The sequence below is a fragment of the Panthera leo genome, chromosome D4 (genome assembly GCF_018350215.1).
Source record: "Panthera leo isolate Ple1 chromosome D4, P.leo_Ple1_pat1.1, whole genome shotgun sequence".
Taxonomy (NCBI): domain Eukaryota; kingdom Metazoa; phylum Chordata; class Mammalia; order Carnivora; family Felidae; genus Panthera; species Panthera leo.
In genome coordinates, this window is record NC_056691.1 from 4,943,910 (window position 1) to 4,968,839 (window position 24,930).

General features: G+C 49.1%; 1 protein-coding gene and 1 non-coding gene across 3 annotated transcripts in view; both read right to left on the minus strand.

The window, feature by feature from the left end:
* Positions 1 to 24,930, minus strand: part of SPTLC1 (serine palmitoyltransferase long chain base subunit 1) — a 53,980-nt gene that overhangs the window by 17,412 nt on the left and 11,638 nt on the right. The window contains exons 4-8 of one of the 2 annotated variants that reach the window (XM_042912221.1): positions 21,283 to 21,376; positions 20,640 to 20,712; positions 12,575 to 12,707; positions 4,402 to 4,531; positions 191 to 280 (exon numbers count right to left, since the gene is read on the minus strand). In XM_042912221.1, the coding sequence (XP_042768155.1) occupies positions 191 to 280; positions 4,402 to 4,531; positions 12,575 to 12,707; positions 20,640 to 20,712; positions 21,283 to 21,376 (520 nt within the window). Of the gene's footprint in view, positions 1 to 190; positions 281 to 3,143; positions 4,025 to 4,401; positions 4,532 to 12,574; positions 12,708 to 20,639; positions 20,713 to 21,282; positions 21,377 to 24,930 lie in introns of those variants that run through there. The other variant, XM_042912222.1, reaches the window with a different exon arrangement.
* Positions 8,187 to 8,293, minus strand: LOC122205693. The gene has a single exon (XR_006196201.1). It is a non-coding gene; the product is annotated as a U6 spliceosomal RNA (small nuclear RNA).

The window sequence follows — 24,930 nt, forward strand, 5'->3', positions numbered from 1 at the left end:
GTCTTGACTACCCTTTAAAGACCGGGCTGGCACGTAATGTTAATGTACTTCCCCGGTATGGCCTGAATGTGCTCCTGAGACCCGTTAGGCAAAGCGGTGCAGATGCGAGGCGTCACAAGTGCTCAGGGACAAGAGGCAGCACCGCCCGACAGCCCGAGTTCTAGAATCTGGAGTGACCGCGGCTGCTCACCAGCTCCGGGAGAGGACAAATAGTGCCTGTGTTCATGTACAGCCCCTCCACCACGATGAAACGTCGTGTGACCCGAGCCTTGCGAGGATTCTTTAAAAGACAAAAACAAACAAACAAACAATGACATTTTAAATTTCAGTAATTCCAAATGCAGAATCTGTTAGACGCTCCCTAGCACTCCCATCTGACAAGACTGATTCAAGAAGTAAACAGTCCGGATGCGTTTCAAGCCCAAGGTTTCGGACCCGATTATTCTGAGATGAAGAAAGTGCTCTCTTCTCTGTTTTTCAGTTCACACCATGCACTAGGTGACCGCACGCATGCACGCACACACGCACACGATTTAGGCACTCTGAGAATGACTGAGAAGGGGCCCAGGGGAACTTCCTGGGGAGATGGCAGCGTTTTAGGTCACAATGGAGCCCTCGTGGCTGGGTTATCCACTGGTCAAAACGTATGGCTACGATCTGCTCACTTCAACGTCTGTGAAGTTCACCTAAACTAGAAAGAACTGGAGCGCCTGGGTGGATCAGTGAGTTAAGCGTCCGAATTCAACTCGAGCCACAATCTCGCGGTTTCTGAGTTCAAGCCCCGTGTGGGGCTCTGTGCTGACAGCTTGGAGCCCGGAGCCTGCTTCAGATTCTGTGTCTCCCTCTCTCTCTGACCCTCCCCTGCTCTCTCAAAAATGAATAAATGTCGGGAAAAAAACAAACTAGGAAGAACTGAGGTGGGTGAAGGCAATCATCACCAGAGTTGGGGTCGGGAGACACAGAGGCTCCGGTGATACGAGAATGGCAGGATGTTGCTACCAGAGCTGAGAGGAGGGTAGGGGCTGCACTATACTCCCGTGCTTCCTCTGAACCCGCCGGAGATTTCTCATGATCAAAACCTAAACAGACGAACCCTGCTCTCCATCTACCAAAATGCAGACAAGACCCTTTCCTTCCTTACTACTGGGTCAAGTAAAACTCAACTGTGCCCTCATCCAGGCATGTCTGAGGCAGCGGGCGAAGGGCCTTTTCAAAGGACACGCACCTCCCTGCGCCCCACCGATGGCAAGCCTACTCATGAAGCACTCCCCGGCACATGTGCACAGGCCGTGGGGGTGTCGGGCTGAAACAACAGCCAGATCCATAGGGAGGGGGCACCGTCTTCCTACTCCAAGGTTTCTTGCCTCTAAGCTTTTAACGGACAACCAGAAACCCAAACAGCAGAGCTAGGCTTTCAAGGACGTTTCAGAACCCACAGCTCAAACACTCAGAAAAGTGTCTGTTGAAGCATGCGGAAGGACATGTCGCAGAGTCTGCTTGGCCGCTTTTACTCAAACCGCAGTGACCATCGGTCTGCTGGGGGTCACGGGGGAGGACATGAGGAGAGGTGAGCCTCTCCCTACCTTTCCAAAATAAAGTATTTTTATTTATTTATTTATTTATTTTTTTAACGTTTATTTATTTTTGAGACAGGGAGAGACAGAGCATGAACAGGGGAGGGTCAGAGAGAGGGAGACACAGAATCTGAAACAGGCTCCAGGCTCTGAGCTGTCAGCACAGAGCCCGACGCGGGGCTCGAACCCACGGACCGCAAGATCATGACCTGAGCCGAAGTCGGCCGCTTAACCGACTGAGCCACCCAGGCGCCCCCAAAATAAAGTATTTTTAACACGGCTTAAAAAATATTCAATGTAGGAATCTTGGGAAATGGGAAAGTACAAAAAAAATTTTTAACAATATAGCTAGTCACAGTACACATTGATAATTTTTGTCTCTCTTGCAAATACGTACCTTTGTAAATTACTTTGTTCAAATCAGGATTTTACTGCAATAGTTTAAGGACCTGAGCTTAAAAAATTATTTTAATTAGTAATTACTTAATGGGGCGCCTGGGTGGCTCAGTCGGTTGAGTGTCCGACTTCGGCTCAGGTCATGATCTCGCGGTCCGTGAGTTCCAGCCCCACGTCGGGCTCTGTGCTGACAGCTCGGGGCCTGGAGCCTGCTTTGGATTCTGTGTCTCCCTCACTCTCTGCTCCTCCCCCGCTTGTGCTCTGTCTCTCTCTCAAAAATGAAATAAATATTAAAAAAAATTTTTAAACATGATTTCCATGGAGATCTACTATTCTATCTGTATATACACCATAAATTAACGATTTCCCCAACACTGGATGTAGGCTGTTTCCCTCGTTTTGCTTTTTTATATCACGTTGTATCTTTAATCTTTAACACCACTTCTGATTCTCTTCTAAAGACAACACCCCAGATACAGGTCCAAAGGTACGGACATTTAAGAATTCTGGAATATCTTTGTCCATGTACCCTCTGGAAAAGGTGTCCTGACGGGCACTCTCCCCAGAGTTATAGGAGGGCCTTTGTTTGATCACCCAGACCAGTGCTGACACAGATTATTACCATGAAAAATGTCCTCTGGTCAGATAGGTGAAGGCTCTTTGCCTAATTTTGCTAATTATTAGTAAGGCTTGAGTAATTTTCACTTGCTCACATCTATTTGTACTTCTGAGAACTGCTGTTTTTGCCTACTGTCCTTTTTTAAAAGAAGAATGAATATGGAACAAGAGAACCTTATACGGAAGTGAATGAAAAAACATCTATGAACTATTTGCAAAGTTGACAAAAAGAACCTGGATGAAACGTTTTAAGTCACTTTCAAATAAAAGACAAGTATCTAAGAAATTTTTCACACATTGAGCATTTATTATTTATGTGAAAATGAAACTGAAAAAAAATTCTTTCTAAATACCAAAATGTAAAGTGACTTAGAAAGCCTGCCCATGTCGGGAAAATGTGGTATAAATTAATTAGTAAAAGGGTAAAACTATAAAATAGAAACACATTTCAAGATAATTTTATTTCTTGTTATTCATAAGAAAAAGTTCCAAGGATTATAAATCTAACAAAACACGCACACGCGTGCACACACACACACACACACACCCCACCTCTTTTCCAAATTAGCACAAACTTAAGAAAATAAACGCTGCAGGGGACTTGCTCGCTGGTCACACTGCCGAGGCCTGTTCTTCAGTGGGGTAGCATTCTACTGCCGAATCAGAATAAGGGACACCTTTTTACAATTTGTCAAAAGAAACTCATCAGTGGAATGCTCTCCACTTGAAGACTTTCCCGACAGATTTTTCTAAATCCTGCAGCCAAGAAGCCCCGGCCTGCAGCAATCCAGCATAAACCTGCGAGAGCCTAGAGCCTATGCGCTTTCATCGTGACAAGTGCATATTCACGAGGGGCCGCTCCTCAGGCTGTCCCCTGAACCAGGAGGCCAGAACCTTAAAGGAACAATGCGTGTATCTGGAAGGATGAAAGTTAACACAGAATTGAGGAACGCGGGAGCACTCCTTAGCAGGCACCCTGGGAATGACCGAGGTGGACCGGGAAAGTCCTCTTCAAGTGGTGTTTGCGAGGAAGGATGCGGCTTCCGTGCGGTCTGCGCACGATGGTCCCTACCGCGGAACCACAGACAGCACCAGCGTCCCCCTCCACGCCATCGCGGGGCCGTGAGTGACAATCCCGCCAGAGACGCTCTGAGCGTACGTCCGCCGCGTTGCCGTCTCCGATCAGAAGGCCGAGGAGCCGGTTCCGCCCCCGGCCCCCCACCCCTCAAGGGTCTCTGCACAAGCAGGTGCCTGCGAAGCGGCAGTGTAAACGGGCTGCGGTGCGGAAGGAAGTCGCGCGGGGCAGGTGGCTCGCACAGGCGGAGCTGCTCGGAGCTCCAGGGCGAAGGTGCGGGAGGGAGAGAGTCACTGTGTTCACACTTTCATAAATGAAGATGGGCCGCTGTTTCTTCCAGTTACCGGACACGTGACTTATCCTGATATAAATAAACCTATTCTGAATTCACGAGGTGCGCCCTGCTCCCACCCTAATGAGCTCCGGTGTTATTTCTGCAGAGTGGAGAGCGAGCCCCTCCCACCCCCACCGCCAAGGGCGCGCGGTTTCCGTCTCTTTTAGAAAGCTGCCTGGATTGCCTGCCCGCAAATTTGCCAGCTGTAATTACGGCAACGACGAGGCAATTACAATCAGACCCGGCTCTCCGACACGAAGTACATTTAATCAGCAGGAATGCCCTCACTTCATATCCAAATGCGATCCGCAGGCAAGTTTTCATGACAAATTACCGTTTCATATATGATTTAGCCGGTTACCGAACACAAAAGAGCTGTATAATTTTCTTGCAAAGAATCATACCTTTTGATCTTCGATCTCTTGTTCTTTCAGTAGTCGCTCCAGGTCGGCCATGTCGTTATGCTTAAATAACTGAATGTCACTACGTGACGCCTGTAATCCTTTCTGAATAGCAAAGCACGCGGCTCTGTCCCTGCAAGGAAGAGAGACCCACAAACCGGGGTTTAACAGCCTCGTCACCATTCTCGGGAAAGGAGAGCCTGCTCTGGGCCGACCAGCACCTACCCGTCGGCCTGAGCACGGCCGATGAACAGAACACGCTGGGCCCTGGACGCACGCGCTCTGCGCCCATCTCCGTGGGTCCTTCTCTCGGAACGGCCTCGCTACCTCTACTCCACCAAGTGCGCCCTGGCCACACTGTAACCGCTCCAGAACCAGCCTCCTGTGCGGCCCACTGTGGGGGGCACGTCAGTTTACTCAGCAATTTTCTCTTTCTGAGAAACACAGGAAACACTGGTGGTCCCCCCCACCCCAGTGGCGTCTCTGGTTTGAGTGGCACAGACTCTGCTGCAAGAAGTAATACTGGATCGTGGACTCTATCCCACTCAGTGCAGAACTCTGGGTCCTGCAGATTAAACTTCGGTAAGATCTCCTAAACGGAGTTAATCAGGGAGGGAATCACTTTTGAAATTAAGGTATAGTATTTAAAAATATAGGGGCGCCTGGGTGGCTCAGTCGGTTAAGCAGCCGACTTCGGCTCAGGTGATGATCTCAAGGTCCATGAGTTGGAGCCCCGCGTCGGGCTCTGTGCTGACAGCTCAGAGCCTGGAGCCTGTTTCAGATTCTGTGTCTCCCTCTCTCTGACCCTCCCCCGTTCATGCTCTGTCTCTCTCTGTCTCAAAAATAAATAAACGTTAAAAAAAAATAAAATTAAAAAAAAAATAAATAAATAAAATAAAAATATACATAACACTTGTTCTGCCAAGATGGGACAGTCCTATCTTCCCTATCTTTCCAAGTACAACCCCCACACCGGATATTACGTATAAAACAAACACAAGGAGACTCTGGAAGATGGAGAGAGATGGCAGACAGGCCGAGGACCCGAGGATGACGCGACAGGACTCTGGGGCCCTCCCTCATCTGGAACCGACAAGGCCGGCCACACGCAGGTGCCGGGGCCACGGGCGAAAAGCGCTCACAGAAGCCTGCTCTGTAGCCAAAGGGCAGGACAGGGGGCGGCCGGGTAGGTAGAAATGACGGCAGCCGGACCCCAGGAAAGCTGGGCCCCGAAAGTCTGATCCTCACGGAGCTAAAAGGCACCCCAACAATGGCCATGGTGGTATCGGAGAAGGGAGCCGGGACTTTTATCCCTGCGAGGTGGTACCAAGCGAGAGCGGGTGGGGACTCCTGCCGTGGCGGCCGTGTCAGAGGAGGCCTGAGGGAAAGCAGGACTCTCACCAACACCAGCAGAAACGAAAACGCCCCCACTGTGGCATCCATGGAGGCAGAAAGGGGACCGTGGACTTGGACCCGGCAGCGATGAGGCAGCAGTGCCCCCCTGCCCCGACCGGAAGACTGACGAAGAGAAAGCCCGTTACAACATGAGGTTTAAATAAAGCACAGGCTGTAACAGCATAATATGAAATCGTCCTGGTTTCAAGTATCACTTGCCGTACCAAGAACCAGGAGATCTCAAACAGAACGAAAGAAAACAATCAACAAACGTCAATCCGGAGAGGACAGATGTCAGGGATGACGATTTTAGAGCAGTCAGGACAAAAATGCTTCAATGAGCACTCACGAACATGCTCGGAACAAGTGAAAAACAGAAACCTGAGCAAAGAAACAGGAGGCGGAGTCCTGCAGAGATACTAGAACTGAAAAACACGGCAACCTCAAGAAGAGCACAGTGGGTGGGCTCAGCCGCAGACTGGCGGCGGGGGTGGAGGAAAGAATCAGAGAACTGACAGATGTAACAACCGAAGCTAGCCGTGTAAACCTACCCGCAGAGAAAACGGACGAGAGAGGGCAAGCCTCAGGGACCCGTGGGGCCACGACAAAAGACGCCACACTGCGTCAGGGGAGGCCCAAAGGACGCAGATTTGGCAAGAAGCTGAACCCTATGGAAAAGATGAGCGCGGGGCGCCTGGGGGGCTCAGTCGGTGAAGCGTCCGACTTCGGCTCAGGTCATGAACTCGCGGTCCAGGAGTTCGAGCCCCGCGTCGGGCTCCGTGCTGACAGCCGGAGCCTGGAGCCTGCTTCGGATTCTGTGTCTCCCTCTCTGACCCTCCCCCACTCATGCCCTGTCTCTGCTCTGTCTCTCTCTCAAAAATGAATAAACATGAAAAAAAAATTTAAAATAAAAAAAGCTGAGCGAAATTCATATGGGTAAACCCAAAGAAATAAACGCCAAGATTATAGTAAAGCTTCTGAAAACTGATGACCAAGAAAAAGTCTTGAACGCAGCCCCCTAAAATGACACTTTACATAGAAGAGAAAAATAACAGAGCGACAGATTTCTCATCAGAAACCATGGAGACCAGAAAAAAGTGCCAAAATATATTCCAAATACTTGGAAGAAGAGAGCTGTCAACCAAGAACTCTGTAACAAGCACAGATATCCTTCAGGACTGAAGGGGAAATCAAGGCTTTCTCAGTTGAAGGACAACTAAGAGAATCTGCCCCCAGCGGACCTCCCCTAAAGGAATGGCTAACGCAAGTTCTCTACCTAGAAAAAATAAGTAAAGAAAACAAAAGGAAGAATCTTAGATTATCAGGAAGCAAGAAAGAACACTAAGTAAAAAGTATGAACAAGCACACTAGGGTTTTGTCACCCTCCTGAAGTTTTCTAAATTATTTTGGATGATTTAAGTAAAAATTACAACACTGTCCAGAGGCACCTAGGTGGCTCAGTTGGGTTGCGTGTCTGTCTGGCTCCTGACTTCAGCTCAGGTTATGATTTCTCAGACAGAGAGATGGAGCCCCAAGTCGGGCTCTGTGCTGACAATGCGGAGCCTGCTTGGGATTCTCTCTCTCCCTCATTCTCTGCCCCTCTCCCACGAGTTCTCTCCTTCTCTCTCTCTCTCAAAATAAATAAACAAACATAAAAAAAACTACAACACTGTCTGATATGGCTTTCAATGTATATACCAGAAATACTTTAGCAATTACATTAAAGGGACGCCTGGGTGGCTCAGTCAGTTAAGGATCCGACTCCTGATTTCGGCTCAGGTCATGATCTCACAATTCGTGAGTTCGAGCCCCACACTGGGCTCTGCACTGACAGTGTGGAGCCTGCTTGGGATTCTGCCTCTCTTTTTCTATCCCTAAATAAGTAAAAAAATAACATTAAAAAAATAGAACAATTATATTATAAACAAGGAGCAGAGAAATGTAAAGGAAGGTACCGGTTTCTCTACTTGAACTGGTAAAATGATGAGACTGGCAATGTGATAACTTATGTGTGTACATAATGTCATATTCAGAGCAATGACTAAAAACAAACAAACAAAAACTATGCAGAGCGAAACACTCAAAAACACCATGGGTAAGTAAAAATGGAATTCTAAATAAAACACGTTCACTTAACTCCCAGAAAAGAAGGAAAAAGAAAACGGACAAAAAAAAAAGATAACAAATAAGAAACAAAAAATAAAACGCCATAAGAAATGCAATAATGATTTTAAATGTAAATGGCCAAAATACACAATTTTTTTTTCTTTACAAGATTTAAAAAAACTTCAAGTTAATTAACATATAGTGTGCTATTGGCTTCAGGAACAGAATTTTGTGATCCATCACTTACATATAACGCCTGGTGCACATCACAAGTGCCCTCGTTAATAAAAAACACAGAACGCTTCACGACTGTGTGTGTCCTCCGAGCACAGGGGCCGGGCTAATCCTCTCTGTATCGTTCCAACTTCAGTACATGTGCTGCCGAAGCGAGCACCAAAATACACAATTTAAAGAGAGACTGGCAGGGTGTTATTAAACATGACCCAACAATATCCCGCCTATAAAAGAATATACAATAATAATGTCGTAGTGAAAGTATACATATCACATACGATAAATACACCACGCAAACATTCACCAGAGAAAGCAGAAGTGTCTATGTTAATATCTTTCAAATCAGACTTTGGAACGAGGAAAATGATCAGAGACCAAGAAGAACATTATACAATGATAACCAGGATCAATTACCCAAGAAAACTTATCTTGAATACGTGCCGAACGACAGCTACAAAAGATGAGAAGCAAACAGTGATAAAAGTGAAAGGAAAAATAGACAAATCACAACCACAAAAACCGTAGAACTACCATACAGAAAACCACGGGTAAGGTTAGATCCGATCTCAACAACGTCGTCAACTAATGGGATCTAACTGGCATTTATTTATAAAATAGTCCACCGAGCAACGGCAGAATATTCTCAAGTGACCGGGGAACATATTCCTATATAGACCACATCACGAGTCATAACACAAACTGCAACAATTTCAAATCTCCAAACACTTGGAAGCTAAACACAGCTTCTAAATAATTTGTGGGTCAGAGAGTCTAAGGTAAAATAAAATACGTTGAACTCAATGAAAATGAAAATAAACACATCAAAACGTGTGGGGCAAGACCAGAGTAGTACTGGAGAGGGAAATGCAGAGCACTAATGTATCAGAAAAGAGGGAAGATTCAAGTCAACAATCAAAATTCCCAACTGAAGAACCTAGATGATGAGCAAAGGAAACCAAGAGAGCAGAAGGCAGGAAGTAATGCAAGAAATCGATAGGGCTGAAACGAACAACACAACAGAGAAAAGTCAGTAAGACAAAGAGCTGATTCTTTGAAAAGATAAATAAAATGGACCATCTCTAGCAAAACTGCCTAGGAAGAGAGTAGACAGATGACCAGACAGGAATGAAATGGGTCATCACTTCAGGCTCTGCAGACGTTAGAAGAATAAGGATATATTAAGAAGAATGCAACATACATATGTTTGAGGACTGAGAAGAAATGTACCAATTCCTTGAAAAACACAAACCACCCCAACTCACCAAAGGGACACTGATAATTTGACCAGCTTTGTAAGTACTAAACAATTGATTTCATATTTAAAATACTTCCAAAAATTAAATCTCCGGGCCCAGTTGGTTTTACTGGAGAATTCTACCAAATAAGGAATTAACAACAACCTTATATAATGCCTCCAGAAAATACAAGAGGGAATACTTCCCAATAGATTTTATGAAGTGGTCTCCTGATGCCAAGACTAAAGTCTGAAAAAAGTAAACATCACTAGCCATCAAGGAAGGAAATGTAAACTAAAACCACAGTAAGGTATCTCTACACACTTGTCAGAATGGCTAAAATAAAAAAAAAAAAAAATAGTGACAATACCAAATGCTTCTGAGGATGTGGAGAAACCTGACCATTTATATACTATCTATGGGAATGTAAAATGGTACGGCCACCCTGGAAAACAAGTTTGGCAATTTCCTAAAAAACTAAATCTGCAATACCACGTGACCCAGCAGCTGAACTGGGCGGCATAGAGCCCAGGGAAATGAAACCTATTTTCCCAGAAAAACCTGTACAGAAATGTTCATAGTAGCGTTATCTGTTAGAGCCCCAAACTGGAAACTGAGATGTCCTAATAGGCGAGTGGTTCAGCCGACTACGGCGCCTCTGTACCACAGGATACGACCCTGTGACCAAAAGGAATGAATTCCTGATCCACGCGATGTGGGTGGGTCTCTGGAGAATTAACGCTGAGTGAAAAAAGCCGATCCCCAAACGCTACCTACCGTATGACCGCACTTGTACAACAGTCTTGAAAAGACAACGTTACAGAAAGGGAGAAGAGATTAGTGGTTGCCAGGGGGCAAGAAGTGGGGGGTGAGGGGTGGGGGGGCAGGGGTGTGGTGACATGAGGGACCCTTGTGGTGGTGGAAATGCTCTGTATCTTGACTTTTTCAATGCCAACATCCCAGCTGTGAAGTAACCACTGGGGGAGACCGAGTAAAGGGCACACAGAATCTCCGTATTATTTGTCGTAAGTGTCTGTGAATCTACGATTACGTCAGGGTACATGAGAGGAGCCTGGGTGGCTCAGTCAGTGAGCGTCCAACTCGAAGAGTTCAACTCAGGTCATGACTCTAGGGTCAAGGGATAGAGCCCCACATCGGCCTGCTTGGGGTTCTCTCTCTCTGTCTCTCTCTCTGTCTCTGTCTCTCTCTCCCTCTCCCTCCCTCCCCCCCTCCGCCCCTCTCTCCTGCTCATGTGCACACACTCTCTCTCTGTCTAAAATAAAACATTTAGATATACAAAAAACGGATACACGAAGTAATGTGCACACAGACTCAGCAGAGTGACGGGCACAGACCTAAGTACGTGAACAGCCACCGTGCTGAGCCTACTACCGGTGAAGCTTTATTAGCGTTTACTAAAAAGAAGAAATACAGCCCTGGACATACGATCTACGCGTAAGAATTTATCAAAAACAATTTGTCGAATAATTTACTGAACACCGCCTCTAGTGTTCCTGCTTCCGAGTGAATTCCGGGCAGAATACTTGAAATTATGAAATACTCGAAGACAGAGACACTGGACCTCACGTATGGGAGAATCATTAAGTTGCCTCACTGACTAGAAACTGAAGCTCTAAGCCACTGGGCAGGGCAGCTGGACGTGAACGCAGCCTGGGTTTGGCGGCCGTGAAAAGCACAGGATTTGGGACCTGACGGAGGAATCCCACAAGTTCAGCTGCAGCTTTTTTGGGGCTTAGGATTCACAAAAGGATTCAAAGTGAGGCTGGATGACACCGTCCTTGCCACACCTAGGCTTTTACTAGAAACCTAGGGCTACGGTTTAAATCGGCAGCTCTCAAGTTGTGAGGAGTCTGACTCTCTCACTACGGATACGACGTTCATAAATCCCCTGCTTCCACAGTCAGGTCGGGAAACCCTCACCCTGACGCGGCCACAGGCCGGTGCCCCGGCTGCCGCAGGCTGTGGGGAGGAAAGGCACACTTGTCCGGGAGCCCGGGCAGGGCCAGTGCCGCCGCGTGAGTCCCCCCAGGGAGCGGCCGCGGGGCGGTGCGGGCGCCACAGGAGGCTGGGCCCCGAAGCCTCGTCACTCGGACCCCTCTTCTAAGCTCCGACCTCTGTTCGTTCGCTTACCGAGCTGGTGCTCACCGAGCACGACGAACGGCAAACGCCAGGGGAGGCGACGCACTCGTACACCCCACTGGAAGGGCCACGGGGAAGAGGGGCGGGGGGCGCGGTGCGGGTGCCCACGTGTGCGTGCGGGGGGGGGCCGGAGAAGCACAGGGACTCTGAGGGGCGGTGTGAGTACCCACGTGATCATGGATCACACAAACACCAGACTCCTCTGGCTCCAGGATCTTCTCCCATGCGGCGGGAGGCCTCGGCCTGGTCTGAGAGGCTGGGGAGGGCTTCCCCGCAGAGGCGAGGCATGTGCAGGGTGAGCAGGAGCAGAGAGGAGCGGCAACGTTCTAGGCACAGGACTGGCGTGTGCAAAGGCCCCGTGGTGAGAGGACACTAGCACGGGAGGCTGACAAGGCTACAGCACGAATGCCTGAGGAAAAGTGTACAAAATGAGCCTGGAAAGGTAATCTTGAATGCAGTAGTAGTTTGAGCAACCAGGTGGGTGGTGATCACGGACCCTTCAAGAACACTACCGTCCTGTCACCGAACCGCAGAGAGAAGAGAGATCGCTGGCCTCACCCGTGGCAAGCTTGGCCTTGTGGACGTCAATAAATAAAATCAATAATTAAAAACGCTTTAGGCATCCTTACAGGGACAGTCTCGTCAATTGCGTACAATCACCTCGCTGAAGTTACTATATATTTCTTTACCCAATAAAAAGTCAGGATTATCTCAGGCAGAAAACCTCCAACAAAGGCATCCTCCGGGAGGATCACCGTCATTCCCAAAGGAAGTCTGCCAGAAACGTGGGTAAAAGTTACTCACACAGGGGCGCCTGGGTGGCTCAGTCGGTTAAGCGTCCGACTTTGGCTCAGGTCACGATCTCACAGTCTGTGAGTTCGAGCCCCGCGTTGGGCTCTGGGCTGATGGCTCAGAGCCTGGAGCCTGCTTCCGATTCTGTGTCTCCCTCTCTCTGCCCCTCCCCCATTCATGCTCTGTCTCTCTCTGTCTCAAAAATAAATAAAAACGTTTAAAAAAAAAATTAAAAAAAAAAAAAAGTTACTCACACAAACACAATGTCCCCTCTCTTGGAGTACGCAGGAATGGCACTGGCGATGGTGGCAAATCCGTACGAGTAGATAATGGCTTCTTCCGTCTGCATGAACTTTGCCAGGCGGTCTTCCAGGTCCAAGTGCACATCTACAGCAAGACGTTAAATGGTTAAGACACCTTCTAATTCCTCTTCTTTAAGCAGAAGGGAGAGAAAGTAAGTTCAGTTTATTAAGTCTCGTTAACGATACCGTCACCTTACGGGCAAAACGAAACTGCTTCTGAGTTACAAATGATGGGAGATCCGTTTAGATAACTCTGGGCCGAAACGATTTCTGAAATCGGAATGGGATCAGCTACGCCTCTGTCCCCGAAGCGTGCTGGGGGGCAGCTCCGGCACCGGGTTTCGCTTCTGCGTCAGCCAGCGCGGGGATTCGAGGCCCAGCGACCACCTGCTCTGACTTCTCTCAGCCAACCGCACCGAGGCTTCACCAATGTGCGACACGTGAATCTACGAAAGCCTTTTTTGCATGTTAGCAGAAGGTACACGCCGGACATCAGGACAAGCGTTAGCCAGCTTCAAAAAGGAAACGTCAAAGAACCCACGTACTCCAATCAAGGCGGTGCCCCCTCGTCTACTAGCTTATTGGGACTTCCCTGTGCACCTGCTATCACTCCGCAGCACTGACTTTTCTGTTTGGATTTCTATTTAAGCGGACCGGGGACTTCAAACGTATGGCACAAAGAGAAACGCGGTGTTCTATAGGAGCCGCTAGAGAAGATGTTGGTTAAGGTGGGAACACACTGTGCTCGCTACACTGGTACCTCTCTCCTCCCTGCCCTGCTTCTTATGGCCGCTCACCTTCCCTGGCCCTGCCACGAGGCTGAAGGCCCCGGCGTGGAGGGCCCAGCGAGGTCTAGAAGCAACAGTGCACTGACCAGCTTTGCCCTGGGGCCCCCAAATGAGGCATTAGCTGGGAGACAAGAGGACTTTTCAAACTTCCTTTAGCTCTTTTAACTACAGCAGGACCCAGGTCTGGAGAAGGAATCAGTCCCGCCGCGTGCCCCGTGCAAGCACAGGAGTGCTACAGGAAGCATGCGGCCAGGCCCGCCAGCCCCGGAGCTTCAGGGGAGAAAGGGAAATTGGAGGTAGTAAAGGCAGACTGAGAGGCCACGAAGGGGAACACTGGCACATGGCTCAGGGGACCTGGCACTCCGGGCAGTGGCAGGGGATCCAGACGGGTCCCGGCAAGGGTGCCGCAGAGGGCGGATGGCCCGACAGAGCTATCCCAGACCATGTCAAGGCCACGTGCGGGGAGCATCACTCCAGGGGCCTGCCCTCCACCGACCACGGGTCTCCCGGAGAGCAGGGAGTAGGAGGGGTGCCCCACAGAGACAGGTGAGAAGCAGGGAGACACGAAGCCTGAGCGACTGAGACCCGCCAGACAGGATTTACCCTAGCTGGTTCAAGCCTGACCGGACTGAATACTCCCACCGTAAGGGATAAGACACACAGTCAATGGTCAGGGTAAGGCTTCCACCACCTTCCAGACAGGAATAAGTGAGCTAAGTTAGTGTAGCTATAAGAAATACGGAATCAACTTCTTGGCACATCTGAATAAAGTGTCTCAAATCTGTAAACCCACTCACTGGTCGATTAGGGACACACTAACCTTATTGTGATGCTTTTTAATTAGTCAAAGAAAATTAAGAATGAAAGAAGTTTCAACTTCACAACGGGTTATATTTTTAAAAGACGGGGGGTGTCCAATAATCTTCTCATTCGTTTATCAAACATGCAGTGACTGGGGCGCCTGGGTGGCTCAGTCGGTTAAGCATCCGACTTCGGCTCAGGTCATGATCTCGCGGTCTGTGAGTTCGAGCCCCGCGTCAGGCTCTGTGCTGACAGCTTGGAGCCTGGAGCCTGCTTCTGTTTCTGTGTCTCCCTCTCTCTCTGACCCTCCCCTGTTCATGCTCTGTCTCTCTCTGTCTCAAAAATAAATAAACGTTAAAAAAAAAAAATGCAGTGACTATCACATAAAGACAGGTGGTCTGACGAGCACAGGATCGGGGAGAAATACAGGGTTTCTGGCACCTGACAAAGCGACACCTCCAGGAGAGGCAGGGTGCGGCTGGCACAGGGGAGCTCCACGCCCGGGGCAGAAGGTTCGTGCCCTCAGCCCCCTCTGTACTCACCAGTACCACACACGCGCCGTGATTTCGGACTGAAGACCAAGAACGCTGGGCTGGGGATGAGGGATGGGGTGGGAGCCAGCTACTGAGTGAGGGGATGGCAGGACACAGGTGCCCCCCACCAAACCCCAATTTGACGGCCAGAGACGCAGAGTGAGGAATTCGAGAATGGAGCAGTACCCAGAGAAGAAAATAAATTGAAGCCCCCGGATGCACGTGCTTCTTAGACGATGCTACCGAACTGTGAACACGAACGGTCTCTCCTGCTCCACTCAAGTGATGACAAAAAAACGAAACCCGCTTCTTCCTATTTGCAGGTAAAACGTACCCCCTTTTTGTGACAGGGCCTGTCACAAAAAGCACACGAAGGGCCGTCTGGTTTCCATTACCAAAAGGTTACCGCCATTCGATAGAGCAGACATTCCACGACACGAACGTTCAGCCAGTCAGCGTGGAATCTTACAGTAACATTAAGAAGACCACCTCCCATTTGATCGAAATGGTATCGACAGGGTGCTGAGCTCTTCAAGCACAAGGTCTGTGACGTCCACACCAGGGTCCGAGGACACGACCCTGACCCTGGCACCGCCCGCGACAAGACGCTGCCAGTGGGATCTCTCAATCGGACAAGAGAGAGGCAGGCGGCCAAACGCTCGAGAACAGGCCCCCAACCCCCCCTCCCCCACGCGGAGCGTGGGCGCCTCCCTCATCCCTAGAGCTGTGGCTCCTGCCCTGCAGGCAAGTCCCCGCCACCCCCACTTCTGATCAGAACAGGGCGGGTCCCCGCAGGAGGCCTCCGACGAATCCCAAGTCTGCCCCACATCGTCCCCATTTAGCAGATGGATAAGCCGAGCCACAGTGAACTGCTCTCACCCACCAGGTCCATTTCAAAGGGAAAAAACATGCTATGGACACAAACGTTTTTGCCAACTACAAAAAGGACCATAAATCATTCTGTAGACTCCACTTTTAATGGCTCATTTTTTTTCACCGATTAGCGACGAGAAAGTAAAACAATCTTGGCTTACTTTCAGGGCTCTAAGAGTTAGTTACCCCAGCTGATGAAAACTGTATGGTAGAAAACGCTGTGTATACTCATGACCGTTTTTATGTCACTGCCGTAACGTGGTTAAGAAAATTTTCCACAAGAAGTCAATGACTAACTGATTCTCGTCTTTCCCAAAAGTTTGAAAAAGACCGGCCTTTTCCTCTGGGTACCTAAAGACACTGGGTTTTTGCCGCCGGCAGCCTTGCAAAGCAGGTTTTGTGACAGGTGGGTACGGACAGCTGCCCTTGATGTGTGACAGCTACGCCGTGAGACACAGGGAGGGGAGGCAGCAAACAGGAAAAGGGCCGTGCTCTCCCGCTCCCGACGTCTGTCCTCCGTGCGGACGATCCAGTCCACCCGCTGGTGCCACCAGTTTGCACGGAGCGCGACGAGGCGCACATCCTCTGCTTCGCTGCTAGGAACCAGCACAGTGGGGAAGACCATGGAGGCGGGTGCCCAGAGAGCCCGTGGGCCCTCCCCGCGTCTGCTGCCCTTTCTAGCACCTGCCCTGGAACCAGAAACCTAGAGATGGGACGCAGGGCCGGGACAGGATGCCTGGCACCCAGGGTGGGGCCTGGCCGCAGCAGTCCTCCCAGGGGGCTCCGGCTCTGGCCTCCCGCCTCTCCCCAGGTGGGGACCCAGGGCAGGCCTGACACTGCCCCGTGCCTCTCCAGCCCTCCTCTGTCAAACAGGTCACAGTCGGACCTGCCTCAAAGGATCGTTACCAGAACCACGAGTCACGGCCCGTGAACACTCAGGAGAAGGCCTGGCATGCAAAAACCGATAAGCCGTTTAAGCGCTTGTACAGGTAAACCAGTATTCGTAGAATAAAAAGAGGTTTCCTTTTAAAAAGAAAAAAGCAGTTACACTCTTCTACTTGAGTTGTTCAAACCCCGGATGTTTAAGAACTATCACGTTACAGGCACTTTTCTGTTTTCCAATTATACAGGATCCCGTTTTATTCTAATAAGAGCTAGAACAGCTTTCTGGGTTGTTTTCCAAAGGAAAGACTATAAAACAGTCAACTTTAGAACAGTTTAAAAACAACTACATTTTTTCTTAAGGCTTCTATACTTTTGTGCTTCACACTGTTTTGTTTTTTTTTTTAAATCCCTCGAGACTTGGACTTTTCTTAAAAGTACAAATAATATCAGTTATGCACTCATTACAACATAAATACAGTGCTGAACGTTTTCCACAATGTTTTCACATGCAGTATCTTCTGTGATTCTTACCAAAATGTTCTAAGCTGTGCAAACAAGGATTGTTCCCCTCCTACACTGCAAAAACAATCAATCCCAGACCGGCTGCTAAAAAGAAGTGGCAGATGTAGGAATTTTATGACCAAGTCTTCTTCCCGATAAAACATGCAGTCAGGGTTCAGCTGACGGCTTTGAAACAAAGCAAGAAAATATTTTGAAAAATAAACGAACGATTTACTTGTTTACGATTGGCTCTAGAACACAATTATCCCTCGCCATGAAACGCTGCCACTAATTGTGTTTTGATTTAGTTGAAGAGCAAAGAGCCAAGCAGGCATTGTATATGCAAAGCAGATTCTGGGAAACCAGCGATAAACCTCAGGCCAATGAGATCTGAGCCTATTCAAAGAAAACAAACAGAGAAGTTGGATAAGAGAAAGCAGTAGAGTGCAGGGGACCTCATCAGCCCTAGAGGAAGGGATGTACACTCTACAACCTGACAAATCCACTGGCTCTGTTCTCAAACACACATTCAAACAATAAAGGGGAAGGTGGGGAGGCTTGTCATCACTGGTCCTTAGGATGATAAGAACTTGCTGAGTACCACTTGCCAGAGGCAGGACAACATCCAGCCTAAAAAACTAGATGATGTTTGATTTGTATGTTTGATTTTTTCTGTTGTTGATTTTTTTTCTGTATTAATCATCTAATATGTTACTATGATATAATAATTAAAAAGAATATAACATTAAAAAGAAAATTATAATTTATAACATAAAGGAGATTTACAAGTGATTTACGTTTATTTTTGAAAAACTGAGAAAAGAGCTCAACAAAGAAGTATTTTCATCTTTAAAAACAGACATCTGAATGTGTTATTTCCAGGGGGAAAAAAAAGGATGAAATTAAAAATAACTTTCTGGGGGCCCAGGGAAAGAGGCCTTCGGCCGCAGGGGCGCACAAGCAACTTCAAATGAGAGGAAAGGGGTCCTCAGTTTGCTTTGTTGGTCAGAGCAAAGGGCAAATATACCATAAATATTCAGAATAACTTAATTGTGGAGGTTTATTCTAGAGATTTAAAATTTAGCCTTCACTTACCTTAAGTACCTTCTCTGATCTTACCCAACACTGAAATTTCAAGGTAATTTAATATAACTGTAATATAAGCAACCCCTTCCAGAATAAGGAAAAATATAAAAAACATACTGTCAGGGACATCTGGGTGGCTCATTCAGGTAAGTGTCCAACTCTTGATTTCGGCTTAGGTCACGATCCCAGGGCCATGGGATCAAGCCCCGTGTCGGGCTCCATGCTGAGCATGTGGCTGGGGATTCTCAATCTCTCTCTCTCCCCCACTCTCCCACTCATGCTCTCTCTCTAAAATAAAATTTAAAAAAATAATAATGACATACAAACTATCCTGTCGGAAAACCAGAACGTGAAAACGTGGACAATAGCCACACGAGAAAGAACAGAGGTGACAGGCGCGGGCGCCTGTGAAGGAGGAACGACATCAGCTTACCAGAAGGACAGCGTGCTAGGACCCGGGTCCTGTCACAAGGCCATCACACCGCAAGCCCTGCCAGCCCGCCTCCAGCCTCCGCACTGACGCCGCCGTCCGTCCAAACCTTCCGCTAGTTACGACCCGGGAGACCCGGCCGAGGACGCACAGTACAGAGGGGGTGACACACAGATGTGCTCATTACTCTGCCCCTGGGGACCCACTCAGACCCCTGAAAATCCAAATCCAGTTTAAAGTTCCAACAAAATCACTCCAACTGCGAGGCACGGAGCACGTGCGGGTTATGCCACCATTTGTTTGGGGAAATGTGTGTACGGAAGGGGTTTGCATTTGCCGAAACAGGTCTCTGGAAGAATGAACAAGCAGCTAACTACTGACAGCAGCTGTCTTCTGTGGGGTAGAGACAATGGCGGGGAGAAGCCTTTGACTCTCTACATAAACCTTCTGAAGTTTATAGCATGGGCTGAATTATTCAATCAAGAATATTAACTTACAAACCATCCACTACAGACCTCACGTTTGGGAGCACGTGACAACCTACTAGGTGATCCAAACAGAAAGCTGACTGGGCTATTCTACCAGCTCTGGAAAAACTGGTTTGGAAAAGCTGAAACATTTTTTTTTCGTGACTTGATTTGGCATTAAATCTGCTATCTATCCTCTGAAATGAACTCCGAAGCAGGGGCCAAGGCCACACGTGCAAATAAAATCCACAAGAAAGAGAAGCTTGTAAGAAAACTATTTTTTTTTTTTACCCCAGCAAGCAAATCATAGAAAATACTGTTGATCAGATAACAGCAAACAACCCCATAAAAAATGCCTTTTCTAGTTTTCTAATACTATATCTCTAGGAAGTAATTCCCTACCAATAAAAACCAAGCAAACCAACCGTGTTTGCACTAGACTGGGGCAAAGAGGGAGGCTGATCTGCGCTCTTGATGTCTCTGATCTTCCCATAAGGACTCGTAGTCAGGATACTTGGGTTTCTGGCCATAGGCTGAAATTAACGAGCTGTGTGACTGTCAGGAAGTCAGGCAGCCTCTCTGAACTTTGTGTGCTGCTTCTAAATGGCCGCAATGCTGGAATAAAAGATTTTGCAGATCTTTTCCAGCTTCAGATGCTCGGACACCAGCTCTGTTGTCTGTTTCCAATAAAAATCATTTAACTTCTAAGCTAGCTAAGGAATAAAGGTGTTCCCTTAAATAAAAACACCTAATTGTTTAAGTGAAAAAAAACCACACGAAGGCCTAGAAATGGAAGTACAAATAGAAGACGGAAGAGATTTCCCGGCTGTCTTCCCCACACGCTGACGCTGCTACGCCAGGAAATTATTTCCAGTAACATCTTCATTTGAACAATTATGTAACGAGGAGGCTGCCCGGCTGGAGGCGTGTCCCAGCCCCTCCACGGCGAGGCCTCACCTAGGTTCTGTGCCACACTGGAGTGTGGCAGTGACACGCGACGCCCCACCTGCCTCGAAGGGACCGCTGCACACACCCCGTCCCCCACACCCGTGGCGCGACTTCAGCCAGGCGGACGAGCTCGGTGCCCCCTGGCACTGGAAGAAGACGACGAGGAAGAACCAGGTTCCTGCACGACTATGTCACACACACAGACACAAACTGGGTCTCTCGGGGCACACCCAGCAGCAGCAGCAGCAGCAGCGTGGGTCTCGCCCTCCGGGAGACGGTGCACCTAAGGCACCTGTGTCTTTTCTCGGTGAGCGACGCTCAGTCTCAGACCAGGGCCCCTCCCGCCACGATGCCGAACACGGACAGCACTCACCCACCCAATGTCACAACGAATCCAGGATATCTTTCCCAAGGAGCTTTGAAATCAGATCGAGTCAATTCTTAAAAGCAGCAGTTTGGAGGTGCCTGGGTGGCTCAGTTGGTTAAGCATCCAACTTCTGCTCGGGTCATGATCTCGCGGTTCATGAGTTCGAGCCCCGCGTCAGGCTCTCTGTCAGCACAAAGCCTGCTTCAGATCTTCTGTCTCCTTCTCTCTTTGCCCCTCCCCTGCTCACATGCACTCTCTCTCAAAAATAAACATAAACATAAAAAAAAAAAAAAAAAAAAAAAAAAAGCAGTAGTTTGGAAGAGAGGGCAGAAACATACCGAATGTGCCGTAAAACCCTCTAGGCCCGCAGGTCCCCACGCCGTACTTCCTCAAGGACACCAAAGCCGCTGCCTTCGTGCATGTAAGAAAAATCAGGTTTTAATAACGTATCTTTCAGAGTTCAAAACTGACATATCCTGTTCTTCAACCCACATGGCAACCCAACCCCCCCCCCCCAACTTTGCTTCCTTTCTTAGAACTGTGGCCATTCTAACAACAGGATATAAAGAGCAGACACATGTAAAGATTTAGGGACAGAACTTAAAACGAGGAAGAGTTGTGTTTTAACCTATCCAAACTTGGTTAACTCAATGCCTTTATACTTCGTGGCGTTTCCGGGCAAAAGTCTGTCCTCCAAACAGCTTCCTGGCCCGTACTCCCAACGGGAGATGGACTGGGTTCCCAGACGTGCCTCCCACGACTACCTGGGCCGCCTCCCGCGGCTCTCTGCGTGTCACCGCCACGGAGCCATGTCAGACGCCCGTATCGCCCACCCTCTGTCGAGACCAGGTTCCGGCTCTGCCGGGCGACACTGTGACAGCAACCAGCAGCAGAGAGAGCCCTTCCCGACGCCCTCCGTTTGTCTATTTCAGGCCCAGTTTCGCAGGGAATCCTGCTGCCTCCAGCGCGGGGGCCACTTACCTTGACCCGAGGGTCATCCAGCAATCCAAGAAAATTAAACGAGGCGAAGTTTACACACTTTTTTCCATTCACCACAATGTTGTGGCTCGGAGGGCTGGGGAAAGAGAGGAGAGAGGTACGTGTGACCAGACGACGTTCACGTTACAGGGACGCGGCACCACCCGCCCTGGTGGCTCACGAGACACACAAGTGTTGTCACTCTACCCGACCTGCATCCTCGTCTTCCAGCTCTTTTCGTTAGTTCTAACGTGTACAGTTAGCAAATGGTACGTTAAAAATCGGCCATTAGCTCTATTCATATTAGGCTACTTTGTTCCACTCAAGTAAAAAAAAAAAGTGAGTGATAATTCCAACACAGATTAGTGGTAAATCTTCATTTTGATTTTAAAACTCATGAAGAAACAAGTACATGAAGTACCTCAGAAAAAACTCTGGAATAAGACAAATAGGAAGGAAATCTAAAAACATCACCATCAAAAGCAAGAACAGGCAGAACAAGCTCAGGCCTTGCAGTTAAGTGGCTCAAAAATACACGTTAACTCTGGAAAGCCACCGAAAAAAGTATGCAGGGGTTCTGAAGTTGGTGCTGGATTACTGCTCAAGAGGTAGGGTGTGGGGCAGACAGGGCGGCCAGCAGCCTGGGGGTGTGGACCGGAGTTGGGACGGGACAGGAGACAGCTACTGAGGCCACCTGCCACGTCCCCTGCTGACAACACTCCTCAAGGCCACGCTTCAAAAACACGGGGCCAAACCGGGGGTCACGAGCTAGTGAAGCCAACGTGGTCTCGACCAGGCTCTCGGGGCCGAAGGAAGCCGCGAGCAGAGCTGGACGGAGGCCGTCAGAGCACAGGCCCAGGACAAGGACTGCGGCGCGAGCCTGCCTCAGTTGTACACGTGCACCGCTGTGCACACGCGGTGCTCTGGAAGACGCGCTGCCGTCAGAAAAGACTGGAAACACGGCTCTCGGGACGTGCGATCGGAACCGGTTTCTTATGCGAGAAACAGAAGATGTGGGAACGCAGGGAAGGAAGAGAACGGGCACTCGAAGTAAATTCACAGAAGTAGGTGAACCTGTACAAGAGGCAGGAGGACGCAGGGAAGGGCTGCGGTCAGCCAGACAGACGCCCTCTGCCTCTTGGCTCCCGGCGGCTCCAGGAGCTCGGGGACGCTCCTCGGGGACGCTCCTCGGCCGCTGGGGGTGTCGGCTTCTTCATCTCTAAAGTACGGAAGGAACCCACCTCCCGGGGCCATTGCTAGATAAGGTGCTCTCTAAATATCTCCCTCCCTCTTCCCTTTGGCCTCAGGGGCTTCTCCTTCAAGCCACCCACTCTGCCTCTGAATCCAGCGTCCATTCGGCCTCCTGCTTCTCGCCCTTGAGCTTCCCGACGGTCCCCGCGTGGAGGTGCTGGCGCTCACACAGACATGGAAAACCAAAACACCTGCGTGGACAAGTCTGTACTAAGGCTGCTGCTGGAAAAGTCACGGCCGCTGTACAAAAACTAACACGCAGAGAAATCAAACCGTCAAAACGAAGTACGCCCAAAGCCCCTAACCACAGCCGGCAAGCCGCCGAGAGGCACCGCGGCATAGGGACGCGAGGATCTTGCTTCTGTCCGGCACTGGGAGCGGGGAGGGAAACCAGTCTCCAGCAAGAAACGGAAGCTCACGCCTGTGCTCCACGCAGGCTAGCAGGAACGTCACGCTGGGCACGTAACAAGGAACGCGGGAGTATGAGAGCCTTCGGGGTCTCTCCCAGGAGCAAATAAAGCCAATCTAGAAAGACATCTCCATAATCAAGGCCTCAGAGGACTAGCTGCAGGAAAAATAAAACCCTTTCCAATCCAAACTCACAACCTCACTATTAGTGAGAGTCGGTAATTTCAAGTGAATTTAGAAACAGGATGATGCTTTACCAGAAGGAAACTAGTATTCCAGAACCCCATTAACAATGGGTTGAGGGGGCGCCCGGGTGGCTCAGTCGGTTAAGCACCCTGACTCTTGATTTCGGCTCAGGTCGTGATCTCACGGTTTGTGGGCTCCGTGCTGATCGCGAGGAGCCTGCCTGGGGTTCTCCGCCTCCCTCTGCTCCTCCCCTGCTCACTCACTGTCTCTCAAAAGAAATAAACATTAAAGAAACCAAACAAACAAAAACGATGGGTCGGGTAGCAGTGCCAGAACAGGCACCCAGAGCGAGGAAAGACTAGAACTCAAGAGAACTGTGCACACAAATACCTGTGAGTGACAGCAGCTGCCCCACAAACTACCAAATTACACACCCCTCTTCCCCATGGAGAAAAATCAACTCGGATAAACACGTACCCAGATTAATTCTAGACATATTAAAACCATAAAAGATGTTTTGGAAGACATAACAGATGAAAATGTAGAAGGATGTCCTTGTGACCTTGGAGTAGAAACCGTTGCTGGTTAAGTCCCCAAACACAGTGAGACCAAAATGGATGAATCTGAGTCAAAATGAAGAATTTTGGTTCGATGAAGACACCACACAGTCAACAGCCGGTGATAAAGAGATTTACTGTGCTTCAGTGAATCTAAAATGCCAATGGTAGGTTTTTACCTACCGCCAAGAAAGAAAACCAGTGCCAACTAAAATGTAATGTTCTGTCGTGTTAGAGTTTTGTAGTCTACGTTTAATGAACAGTTCTACTAGGTGCGCTTCCACACAGATTTGTCCCAGTACGTCTGTACTTATGAAAAGGAAAACATAAGCAGGGTAAGTCCATCAACACAGTCCTAACCTCTTCGCCCAAGTCTCCACTGTTCGTCCTCCCCTAAGTCGTGGATTTCACGGGTGTTCAGACAACACGTTCCCCCCGCCACCGGGAGGACCCTGTGTTGTCTAGGATGCCCCCCCACCATCTCTGAGGTTACCTGGCAGGTTAGTGTCCCCCACGCTCCAAATTCTGACGCCGGGACTTCCCTACTGGACTCAACTCATCTTTCCCCTGACCGAATGACAATTCTAAAAGCGAGCCGGGATCACCCACAGGCAGAAGTCTGACAAAGGGACGTTCAAAGCCTTCGTCAGTACAGTCTCTCGTCTCCGGCTTGGAGGGGTCGGGCCCCTTCCCCCGCCAACCGCTGATTTACCTGCCAGCAGTGTTTGTAACAACCGAAGTGCTGGCAGTGGGCACAGCCGTGAGCAAGTGCTCGATACACAGGTGGGGACACCCCCCCCCCCGCCCCCGTCACTGCTGACGACGGTTCTCAGCTGCAGGATTCATCCCCACTTCAGAGGCTGTGAAACAGGAAAAGGAAAAAGAACGTGCGTCTTGAAGTCAACGTAATAGAATACTACCTCAACAAGTGACCACAGATTAAAGTCTACATGGTACACGGGATTCGTGCTAATCAAATACAGGCGAAGAATGTGGTAAAAGAAGAGGTGAGACATATGAAGGGACACTCACACAAGGGGAAGACCCCGGCAGCTAGTCAGTGGATGAAATGATACTCAAAGGCTGCGATAATCAGAAAAATACAAAATAAAACAATGTTAGCCAACAGGGCTATGGGGAAACTGGACCCCATAGACTAACTCGGGGGAGTGGATGGGTGCATCACCATGTAGAGAAGTCCCCCAGGGAAATGAGACAGGCATGTGTCAGCCCCCCACTCCTGGTTCCA